Source organism: Drosophila virilis, chromosome 4, assembly GCF_030788295.1.
Source record: "Drosophila virilis strain 15010-1051.87 chromosome 4, Dvir_AGI_RSII-ME, whole genome shotgun sequence".
In the NCBI taxonomy this organism is placed as follows: domain Eukaryota; kingdom Metazoa; phylum Arthropoda; class Insecta; order Diptera; family Drosophilidae; genus Drosophila; species Drosophila virilis.
In genome coordinates this window covers 26631605-26643942 of record NC_091546.1, presented here as the reverse complement: position 1 = coordinate 26643942, position 12338 = coordinate 26631605, and the positions used below count along the sequence as shown (strand labels likewise).

General features: G+C 39.1%; 2 protein-coding genes across 4 annotated transcripts in view; one reads left to right on the top strand and one right to left on the bottom strand.

Moving 5' to 3' along the window:
• The window catches only part of osp (myosin phosphatase Rho interacting protein outspread), a 123831-nt gene that overhangs the window by 16676 nt on the left and 94817 nt on the right, over positions 1-12338 (bottom strand). The window lies entirely within an intron of this gene.
• LOC116651443 (alcohol dehydrogenase) lies at positions 3529-5410 on the top strand. Its single transcript, XM_032437803.2, has 4 exons — positions 3529-3631; positions 4260-4382; positions 4443-4847; positions 4906-5410. The coding sequence occupies exons 2-4, from the start codon at positions 4290-4292 to the stop codon at positions 5170-5172; spliced, it is 765 nt and encodes a 254-aa protein (XP_032293694.1). The 5' UTR covers positions 3529-3631; positions 4260-4289; the 3' UTR covers positions 5173-5410.

Here is a 12338-nt window from a genome sequence, read left to right as displayed (position 1 = left end):
GATTTTGATAAGGAGCCTTGGAAATTAATTTGCATGCAAAACATCACCCACGCTTGGAATGGCTTTTTCGTAAGGTGTGAGCCAGCCCTCAAATGAATTTAATGAATAATCTTTGGAAAAGAGTTTAAGGTCGATTGGATGTTGAACACGGTTTTTTCTTAGCCTTAGCGTGCACATCCATCACAAAAGGTAACTACATACAGTAAAAACTTCAGCTTTCTAGCTCTTACCATTTCGGCTGTGCGTTGATCAGCAATCAGTTAGTCAGTCAGGACAATCAGTTTTATATATAGAGATGAAGAGAGCAACGGGGAATGAATACGGGCATCTCCTAATTGGGCAAGTTTTTAAGGCTTGCATAAAAAAAGACAGTGCAAGTCACTGAGGCACAACAGAACCAATCAAAAGTTGCGTGTGTTGAAGGCAGTGTAGCCGTTAAATGGATTGTGAACCGATTAACAGCAGCGATCGGCGTGCTTTAGTAGAAAGTGCCAGGAGGTGGCTATGCTATGTGAAACACATAGAGAACTATCCATGTCTTAGATAATTGTAAGAACAGACACAGGCACAGACACACACACACACACGCACACGTAGACATCAGCAGGCACACAACCATAAAAGGGGACCACAGAATGCGGCCCAAAAATAAAGTTATCGACGCGCTGGATATGTACACGTAACGCCTCGAATCTCGTGAGTAATGTTGCAAGTTGCAAGCTGCAAGCAACTAGCTTGGAAATGGCGTATACCGCAAAATGCATCTACCGTTTGCTGGCTTCTGCTGAAAAACTCATTCAGTCATTAAGTGCCGTTATTTGTTGATTACACAATAAAGCGACCATAATAACAACAGCAGCAACAACAACAGCAACAATAGCAAGAGCGAGAGCAGAAGCAACAGCACCAACAGCTGCTGAGCGCCTAAAGCTAAGAGAGAACAACGACACCAGCACACAATAGCTGAGAACAACAACAACTGCAATAACAATAACGGCTTTCAGTATGTGAAGTAACATTTAGAACATCTTTGTTGTGGGCTTTACACAGCAGCAACAGCAACAGCAGCAGCAGCAACAGCAGCAGCAGAAAAATTAGCAAGAACAACAAGCACAGCAACAATTTCGAGTTGAGAGAAGAAGGCGCTCAACAATGTCATAGTGAGATGGGGCAGGGCGCGGCAGGTGGATACGGATGGATTTGCTACGATGGATTTGCTCTCTGTCATGCAGGTCTTTTTGTGCGTCGCCGATCGCCCAGGCAGGGATGTACACAACTGGGCGACACAACACACACATTTCGATCGAAATTTCCTCAAAAAAAGAATGTAGTGGAACGAATGAATGAGTAAAAAACAAAACCTGGTAGCATAATAAATTACAAAATATATTTCAATATCAGGTTTCATTAAGCATGATTCCTTTTCTAGTTTATATGTATGAATATGAATATGTATGAATATGCAACTATCTTTCACTTGAAAAAACAATATTTTAGGCGAGGACTAGAAGTCCGTGTCAGGAATCTAATTGAAGTACTATTGGAATAGGTGACACTCTAGTTTCCTACATGGATTTAGCTGTTGACAATATAAAGAGGTCAACAGCATCCTCTTGATATACCGATCAAGGATGTATGTCTCTTATGAATCAGTGTACGTCCCGCCCAATGTGTGTGTGTTAACTTCGCATTAACAGATATTTTTCTTTAATTTCCTATTTATATAATAGAAAAGGCAAACATTGTTTTTCCTAGATATTAACTCTGAACCCAAGGTATCTTCTAGTCGAGTACTCTCGAGGACGGAATTTTTTGTTTTTTTATTTATCTCATACAAAAATTGAACGTAGCGAAGGTCATTTATGTAGTATGTATCTTTTGTTGTTGCTTTAGAGCTATAAGACCAGACAGCGAGGCGCAAATGCCGACGAGTTGCCAATGCTTTGAATAATTATAAGGTCCCCTACCAGAGCCCCTGCTCCCCACAGAACAAGCGGATTGAGTCAGTAAAAATATTGAAAAACACAAAATAAATGATATTTAAGAGCACACTAATTGCTTCAATTAGCATCAGAGCCCAGAAGCAGGTGTGCAAAGCCCCAAACAAGTTGAGCACTGTGTCAGTCAAAAGAAGTTGACTTGTGTTGAATTCTATTGTTCTGAAAGTTCACGATATTTGCGGTCACACCTCTGGGATGTCAATTATAATGTGGCCCGGCCTTGGAGCCGAGCAGCGTATCTACTTACTTAATTATTGTGCCCATGGGAGTGCAGCTTGCATATTGAGAGGCTCTCAGTTACTCACCAGAAAAGGTAAAATATAAACAGCCATTAATAACTTATATTGCTGCAAGATGTGGGCCCAAAAGCCAAGCAGAACACTTCCTCATTGCCTAGAGCCGGCTAATCTTACAAGCCATTAAAAACAAGCACAGTATCCAGTTCGGAGACCTTAGGCCTGACTTAATAGGCTCTGATTCTTATCAGGCCTTATCATTTTTAAGAATAGAATAGCTACGTTCAATATTCTAGAAATACTTAAACCAAAAGTCATCAGTAGAAGTGCATTTTTTAATCGATGACTATGCTAACTTTTGCTTATAAAATGACTATATAACAAATTACTATCAAGCATTACCCGAAATTTTGAGATCTATTAGTTTATTTATTCCACTCCCTTTTTGAAACTTTTTTGACATTTGTAAACTTCGTATTTATGTGTTTGTATCTAGGGAAGAAACTATGTAGATTGTATGTTAAGGTTAACGCTGTGTTCAGGACATACTGAAGTGCGCCCCTCCCAAATTGTACTTTGGTAATGCATATGTTTAGTCTAGATTATAAGGTCAAAAGGCTATTAATGCAATCTCGGCAAGCGAGGTAAAAGCTTGTTATTATTAATAGTTATTGGTTTCATTTTCTTTACATTGTATAGCTATACTCTATTTGCCTGCAATATGTACTAAGTATATTATCTTAATCAATGCCGTTCGGCTGAGACAGTTTCTAGCCGAGACATTGCTGTTGAGTCTTTTTTATTGGGATATTATAATATCCAAGTTTTTTTTTTCGAATGTAAATGCACACAGAATGGTGAGATACGGTTGCTTGAAAGGGCTATAATGAATACCTGCCAGTTAAGGTTGATAATTGTAAACGTTCTTAGCATGTGGTGGGCTTGGTTTTTCTTGCTTAATGGAACTCGTGTTAAGCAATTGTTGACCCAAGTATGATAATTCTATTCGGTACGCCCTACTCGGCAGATGCAAATCAGCCGATGCTCAATTTGCGACCATAAAAAGCAAACATTTAGTCCACGTATATTGCTTTGACATTCACTGAAGGTCGAATCTCCAAGCGTGCCGCGTTCCATGCCTCTCTCCTATCGCAATACTCGATGTTTCCATACCAGTACACATGTGAGCACACGCCCATTTGTTTTTGTAAATTTACACAAGAGCATTACATTACCTAGACACTGAACGTCTCCGCGACTTAGACAGAGGCTTGGGATTTGACTTACAAGTATTTAAGGGGCCACTCGCATAGAGAACAGTGTCAATCAGCACAGTGTAATCAGGCAGATCGGATCAGTTGCACGTTCCTCATATTATTATTTCTCGACCGCAAAGTAAGTTGTAGTGTGTAATAATAGGAAAATAGTAAACAGCCTGGGGCACAAATATATGTACATATTTTCATATTACTGTGCAGGCTATCAACGATTTTGTTCATATATTCTTGATAGCCCTGTTTACTTAGTGCGGACCTTAACAGGTCTTGGTCCTGTGCTGGAGAGGGTATCTTATAGTCGGCCATCTATTAGTTATGGTCTTAAACTAGTTTGTTCTGGTTTTCTAATTTTAAATAAACTAGTCAAATAGCTGCGCATGCATGATATTGTGAAATATTTGAAATCTTAATTAATATTCTACCAACACACAAAGCACACGCATTGCCGAACGAGCATACGAATCTTAAGCAAAACAAAAAATAAATAAACAAATGTTGCGTCTAAATTAAGCACATACGTAAATTCGGCAAGACTTGACTGGAAAAAAACCAAAAGAAAACGCAACAAAACAAAACACGAACAGTTCTGTCAGTTTTAACGTCGACTTCGCTGCCGGCGTTCTTGATAAGCCACATAAGATTGGCCGGCAAGGGAACACTAAAAAAAGCCACCGGCTGCGCGGTTATAAATAGTAGGCATAGACTTGAACAACTTAGAATCTGTTGTTCGTTCTTCGTCTGAACAGGTGAACTGACTAGAAAGCATCATTAAGAGGATGGCGATCGCTAACAAGAACATTATCTTTGTCGCTGGACTGGGTGGTATTGGACTGGACACCAGTCGGGAGATTGTCAAGAGTGGACCAAAGGTGTGTATCAGACTTTTGTAAGATGGAATAGTATATTAACAACAAAATGTATTTGCCTAGAACCTGGTGATCCTTGACCGTATCGAGAACCCGACCGCTATTGCCGAGCTGAAGGCAATCAACCCAAAGGTGACAGTCACATTTTATCCCTATGATGTAACTGTGCCGGTGGCAGAAACCACAAAGCTACTGAAGACGATCTTTGCCAAGCTGAAGACTGTGGATCTGCTTATCAATGGCGCTGGCATTTTGGACGATCACCAGATTGAGCGTACTATTGCGGTAAATTTTACGGGCACGGTGAATACCACAACTGCCATTATGGAATTCTGGGATAAGCGCAAGGGCGGCCCGGGCGGAGTTATTGCAAACATTTGCTCGGTGACTGGCTTTAATGCCATCTACCAGGTGCCTGTTTACTCCGCCTCAAAGGCAGCTGCTCTAAGCTTTACCAACTCACTGGCCGTAAGTAAGTCAGATAACAAACCGAATGTGAAATACCAAATCTCTTTAATTTGAATAGAGACTGGCGCCTATTACTGGTGTAACGGCCTATTCCATCAATCCGGGCATCACTAGGACACCCCTGGTGCACAAATTCAATTCGTGGCTGGATGTCGAGCCACGCGTGGGCGAGCTACTTCTTGAGCATCCCACTCAAACGACTCTGGAGTGCGCCCAGAACTTTGTTAAGGCCATTGAGGCCAACCAAAATGGAGCCATCTGGCAACTGGATTTGGGTCGCCTGATCTCCGTTGAATGGACCAAGCACTGGGACTCACATATCTAAACCATTCAAATCCGAGCAAGGAGCATCTGCATTTAAAAAACCCATAGTCTCTAGGCGACCAATATCTGATTCAACGTACAAATTCGTAATTGGTTAGGGTTGAATCTTACGGAACTAAATTCTTATAAAAGGCTGAACATATATCATTCAAATCATTCTGATGTACGAATTCACACGCACATATTGTGTAATATGGAATTCTGAATATAACCAAAAAATAAAAATCTGATTTAATGAATTAATGAAATCTGTACTACATATAAGCTGATTGTATTTCGTTAAGATTTTCAATCTGCTGGAATGTTTGGATTAAAAAATGTGGTTGGTTGCTTTTCAACTAGTTCTATAACAGGTTTATATAAAATACACAATCTGACGAACAACATGTGCAGGGCTGGTAATCAATGATGGCTATCGATAAAAGTAAATCGACCCACGTTGCAAATTCGATTACTCCAGTTTTATAAACACAACTAATGTACGGCACGTTTATAAGTTTATACAAATTGATATAGGACTGCTTTTGAAGTATAACATACTAGATGAAATTTAAGCATTATTTCTTGGCAGATCTTGACAACTCTAATATCAAACAATTTGCATTAGAAATTTAACAAAATATATTGAGTCAAAATTAGCATTCCACCGTCCACAAACAATAAATTGAGACGCATGAAAGTATGCAATATTTCCTCTTCCACTTAAGAATTCTCTCTTGTAGTAATAAAATCTTCCTTTTGCAGGTTACTACCGATATTTTCCGTATTTTGTTTCCAAATCATATTCACCTAATTTATGAGCTTCCTTATTCTCACATATTTGCAAACCGTAAGTCCATTGTCTACAAGGTTAATTAATCTTCGGAGTGCCGAATACATCTCATCGTTCTCAATATATTGCAATAATAAAAGAATTTGATGTATAGTGTGTTAAGTAGGTATATTGTAAATGTTATATGCTTAAAATAATTTAGATTATATTTAATGCTTCGCTTTTTTCTCACTTTCGGTATTTTCTAATTGTATATATTATCGCTGCAAATGGCCTTTATATTAGGATTAGGTTTTTCTAACAGGACATACAAATTGAATTGACAGTGTACCGATTTATAAGATTAAATAGCTTCATAAAAATTCATTGCGTATTTCATGACAAGATGCTATTGCGAAATAAGATCAAGAGAAACAAGTGAATCCTAGTCGGTAGTTTTCAACTAGGATTGCAATAAAATAAAATACATATAATAGATATTTAACATATATGATATTAAAGAAGCTACATGTCTCTGGCCCTTAACACCTACGAGATTTGCTTAAAATAAGAGGCGAGGAAAATTCACTCTGAGCATTTATTATTCAAGCAAGATACACAATCGATGTATTAAAAAAATTGTAAAATTAAAAATGAACAATGAACATTAATTGTCTTTGAATTGTGGGCAACAACTGAAGTATGTTAGCTGTATGTGCTGCAAAATAGCCAGAATATATTGAAAATGAGCTTTTCAGATCAAATTGCTCTCTCTGTCTAGATATTACTGAATGACAAGATTCTAATGCTTATTCTAATAGAAAAGTTCTGCAACACCTAAAAGTATGCACTTAATAGACTAATTCGAAATTACGATTTAATTTCTGACGGAACGATAGTTGCGGATAACTCGGTCAAATCTTATCCGATTTTCAAGAGGTTCGGCTGGCTGGCTGGCTGTTATTATTGGTCAAAATTTATGTCAAAATGGTACCCCCAAATATCCTATTTAGACATAGGTCAACATTTCCGATTTTGGTTTGGACCCTTGTGCATGGTTCGGCTCTTAAAATCTGGATTCTGCGAAATGATTGAGATAAGTTTCAAATGATTTTGACAAGGAGCCTTGGAAATTGATTTGCATGCAAAATACATCACCCACGCTTGAAATGGATTTTTGGAAATGAAATGAATGGTAATCAAATGAATTTAATGAATAATCTTTGGAAAAGAGTTTAATGTCGATTGGATGTTGAACACGGTTTTTTCTAAGCCTTAGCGTGCACAGCCATCACAAAAGGTAACTACATACAGTAAAAACTTCAGCTTTCTAGCTTTTACCATTTCGGCTGTGCGTTGATCAGCAAACAGTTAGTCAGTCAGGACAATCAGTTTTATATATAGAGATGAAGAGAGCAACGGGGAATGAATACGGGCATCTCCTAATTGGGCAAGTTTTTAAGGCTTGCATAAAAAAACATAGTGGAAGTCACTGAGGCACAACAGAACCAATCAAAAGTTGCGTGTGTTGAAGGCAGTGTAGCCGTTAAATGGATTGTGAACCGATTGACAGCAGCGATCGGCGTGCTTTAGTAGAAAGTGCCAGGAGGTGGCTATGCTATGTGAAACACATAGAGAACTATCCATGTCTTAGATAATTGTAAGAACAGACACAGGCACAGACACACACACACACACGCACACGTAGACATCAGCAGGCACACAACCATAAAAGGGGACCACAGAATGCGGCCCAAAAATAAAGTTATCGACGCGCTGGATATGTACGCGTAACGCCTCGAATCTCGTGAGTAATGTTGCAAGTTGCAAGCTGCAAGCAACTAGCTTGGAAATGGCGTATACCGCAAAATGCATCTACCGTTTGCTGGCTTCTGCTGAAAAACTCATTCAGTCATTAAGTGCCGTTATTTGTTGATTACACAATAAAGCGACCATAATAACAACAGCAGCAACAACAACAGCAACAATAGCAAGAGCGAGAGCAGAAGCAACAACACCAACAGCTGCTGAGCACCTAAAGCTAAGAGAGAACAACGACACCAGCACACAATAGCTGAGAACAACAACAACTGCAATAACAATAACGGCTTTCAGTATATGAAGTAACATTTAGAACATCTTTGTTGTGGGCTTTACACAGCAGCAACAGCAACAGCAGCAGCAGAAAAATTAGCAAGAACAACAAGCACAGCAACAATTTCGAGTTGAGAGAAGAAGGCGCTCAACGATGTCAGCGTGAGATGGGGCAGGGCGCGGCAGGTGGATACGGATGGATTTGCTACGATGGATTTGCTCTCTGTCATGCAGCTCATTTTGTGCGTCGCCGATCGCCCAGGCAAGGATGTACGCAACTGGGGGACACAACACACACATTTCGGTCGAAATTCCCTCAAAAAAAGAATGTAGTGGATCGAATGAATGAGTAAAAAACAAAACCTGGTAGCATAATAAATTACAAAATATATTTCAATATCAGGTTTCATTAAGCATGATTCCTTTTCTAGTTTATATGTATGAATATGAATATGTATGAATATGCAACTATCTTTCACTTGAAAAAACAATATTTTAGGCGAGGACTAGAAGTCCGTGTCAGGAATCTAATTGAAGAACTATTGGAATAGGTGACACTCTAGTGTCCTACATCGATTTAGCTGTTGACAATATAAAGAGGTCAACAGCATCCTCTTGATATACCGATCAAGGATGTATGTCTCTTATGAATCAGTGTACGTCACGCCCAATGTGTGTGTGTTAACTTCGCATTAACAGATATTTTTCTTTAATTTCCTATTTATATAATAGAAAAGGCAAACGTTGTTTTTCCTAGATATTAACTCTGAACCCAAGGTATCTTCTAGTCGAGTACTCTCGAGGACGGAATTTTTTGTTTTTTATTTATCTCATTCAAAAATTGAACGTAGCGAAGGTCATTTATGTAGTAGTTGCTTTAGAGCTATAAGACCAGACAGCGAGGCGCAAATGCCGACGAGTTGCCAATGCTTTGAATAATTATAAGGTCCCCTACCAGAGCCCCTGCTCCCCACAGAACAAGCGGATTGAGTCAGTAAAAATATTGAAAAACACAAAATAAATGATATTTAAGAGCACACTAATTGCTTCAATTAGCATCAGAGCCCAGAAGCAGGTGTGCAAAGCCCCAAACAAGTTGAGCACTGTGTCAGTCAAAAGAAGTTGACTTGTGTTGAATTCTATTGTTCTGAAAGTTCACGATATTTGCGGTCACACCTCTGGGATGTCAATTATAATGTGGCCCGGCCTTGGAGCCGAGCAGCGTATCTACTTACTTAATTATTGTGCCCATGGGAGTGCAGCTTGCATATTGAGAGGCTCTCAGTTACTCACCAGAAAAGGTAAAATATAAACAGCCATTAATAACTTATATTGCTGCAAGATGTGGGCCCAAAAGCCAAGCAGAACACTTCCTCATTGCCTAGAGCCGGCTAATCTTACAAGCCATTAAAAACAAGCACAGTATCCAGTCCGGAGACCTTAGGCCTGCGATTGGACTGCATATAGAACGCCTTTCGAGCACTGCTCGCTGGCATAATGAATTGTCAATCATTATGTAATCTTCGAGTAAAAAATGATGCAGCAGGTTTTTGTTTCTGTTGCGCCCGTTCTCTTTGGTTGTCGGAATGCGTGGGCTGCACAAAATTCAGACAGCAAAACAGAGAGCATACGTTTTAGATCTTTTGCCGTGGCATGTGGCGCTACGTTAGCTCTCGAGAAAATGTTAGACCATCATTTATAACGCAGACAGCAATAGCAACAGCTGCAGTTTCCACAGGCAACTTGGTAACTTGGAAAGGTTAAGACGCCCTTTGTCTTTGTCCCTGCACGACGATAAAAACAAAGCGCTAGCGCCCTTTTGGTACATCAGATCAGACGCAAAGTGATGAATGCCACAATTGGACTTCATAAATGGAACTTGTTTGCGAGTTTGTTTGCCAGTTGTACACATCCGTTACTCTATAGAATGATTGTACCAAAAACAACTAAGAGTGCGGGAATTTATAAAATAACTGATCTGTATATACCAGTCGTGGAGACACACGACAAGTTTGGTGACTCAAGCTCTTAGAACTTTAGAGATATGATCAAGAAATAGTATTCGAGTTTTATAGATTTCCCAAGAAAGATACAAGTTATCGTTTCAAGTCTGAGACTTTTATTGTTTCTGAGATCGACGTCTTCATAATTACAGTTTCATTCAGCATTTTACACAAATTTACACGAATCATTATACCCCTACATCAATTGTCAATGGGCTTAGGGTATACTAAGTAATAGCATTGTAGTTGAAATAACTCTATCAGAAAAAATCTATAAATAAAATAAAAGCGGGTATTCTACTTTAAAGTAAACAAAATAAAACAAGTCAGAGGCTCTCTGAGCTAATTCATCTATTGAGCTTGACTAAAAATGCGTAAAACACCCTTGCAAACGAATTTCAAATAGGGTATATTGCAGCTGGGAAATTGTATGTTTTCAAGATATCTCCAACATTTTTTGGTCAACACTTTCCCGAAATCGAAGAACTGAAGGCACAAAAATTTGTTTAAATAATATATGATTTATTTCGCAACTACCGTCCTATCCTCTTACAAAGTTAAATTCGTTAAAACAGTGCAACGATGAGAAGTCTTTCGAAGCAGGGTAAGAAGGAGGTATCACTATATTAGGTATATTACTTGTTTTTAACAATTACAGTCAAGTTAAACCGGAAAATACCCTGTATCCTATATCGTTTGCCTGTACCGTAGTCATACGTATCTGCGATGCAGTTCTCTTTATTCACATAGAAAAGTTATTCGCGGCCCTCAGATCTTCAGAGTCTGTCTAATTCTATCCGTCTATTCGACAGTTCCCCAATATAGCAACGCATACCCAGTTACCTTTCAAGTTGGTATACCCGGGCCCCACGCAGCTGGCCGAAACGCCTTGGTCCGTTGGTCAACGACAATGATGGCGTGGTAACCAAATACGCTGTTCCAAGTCAACGTCATCGGTTAAGCATGGAAATTTCGTCAGCATTCCGTTTATGTAATGGAAAACAAGAGGAAAAACTTGCATGCGCAGAGGCGCGAGCTAGACGCGTTGTTGTCATACTGAAATATGACTTTAAGCAATATGGAAGTGCATGCTTTCGTCAGAGCCTGGATAAAGTTGTGCTCTCTGTGACTGACAGTCTGGACACGAGCTGACTCCTATGCGAATAGTTTTTCTGAATTAGTTTTTTGCTGCTCGCACAAAAGCCGTGGCAAAGACAAAGACAAAGCGTTGGCGGTCCACGGAATGGTGATTATCGTTTAGGACCCAAGAGCAATTAATTAGCCCACATCCAACTCCGCCCAGTTGCTGACTGCTGCCAATCCATTTGAATCATAATAGTGTAATTGTCGGAATTAGCCGTGGGCTAATTCGCAGTTGTGTCCGTATTAGAAATTAGCATATTAATTAACGTTGCATTTCGCATTTTTATTTATGAATGAAACCTGAAAGTTCTGTCGACGAGCTTGAATAGCGGCAATACACATTTGCAGAATTGCATATATTCATGTGTATACAAATTTAAAGAGGTAAATGAATCTCGTTGCCTAGCCAAGGTCAGTTGGGCTCATTCCTAAGCCTGGCCTGGGCTGACACTCCTTTCCCCTCCGCCTGAGCTCTTTTGCAGTTTAATGCAAAGAGTTTAGCATGCCAAGATGTATCAGCATGTTATTCTAATTGCAATTTATTAGCAGCGGGAATGTGGCTGCCACAGCACAAAGCCAAATAGACAGAAAGACAGACGGTCAATCAGTCAAGCACTCTGCGTCATGCTGTCATAGCTTCCATATGCAAATTAGTTGTATGTGCTTAAACCACTTGTGGCTTTGCATTGCAAGCAGCACAAATATTTTTCAAAAGTACGTGGCCTGTCAAACATATTAGTACATTTATCAACAAGATAAGAAACCAAAAAAAATAAATAAATAAAATACTAAAGAAAAATTACCTGGCGTCTGGCGGCTCGAATAAATAATGCTGTTAATCGAGTGCTTAAATTGCATTTCTACACATTTCTATGTTTTTGCAAAAAACAATTATGTGGCTCCGATATCAGAAATATTTTTCCATCCTTGTTTAACCCATAGAAGGGACCACTACATCAAATTGCCATGATCGCGATCGATCGAAAAGTAGAAAATTGTAGGTAAAACTATTTTGTTGATCAATATATCTTGACCAAGCTCGGCAATTGTTAGTTTTACTATGCTGCTTATCTACAGCTTTATTGGAAGAATCAGTAGCAAAAATTTGTTTTTTGTGTGGCAACAAATTCTATTATCGAAGACAATTTTCACTATTCTTTCATTTCTGCAAAGCAG

Bases quoted from the DNA above. Each gene is read 5' to 3' on its own strand.
- LOC116651443 (XM_032437803.2), top strand. From the start codon at position 4,290: ATGGCGATCGCTAACAAGAACATTATCTTTGTCGCTGGACTGGGTGGT. The intron at 4,383-4,442 runs GTGTGTATCAGA...GTATTTGCCTAG, and splicing joins TTGTCAAGAGTGGACCAAAG to AACCTGGTGATCCTTGACCG. The intron at 4,848-4,905 runs GTAAGTAAGTCA...TAATTTGAATAG, and splicing joins GCTTTACCAACTCACTGGCC to AGACTGGCGCCTATTACTGG.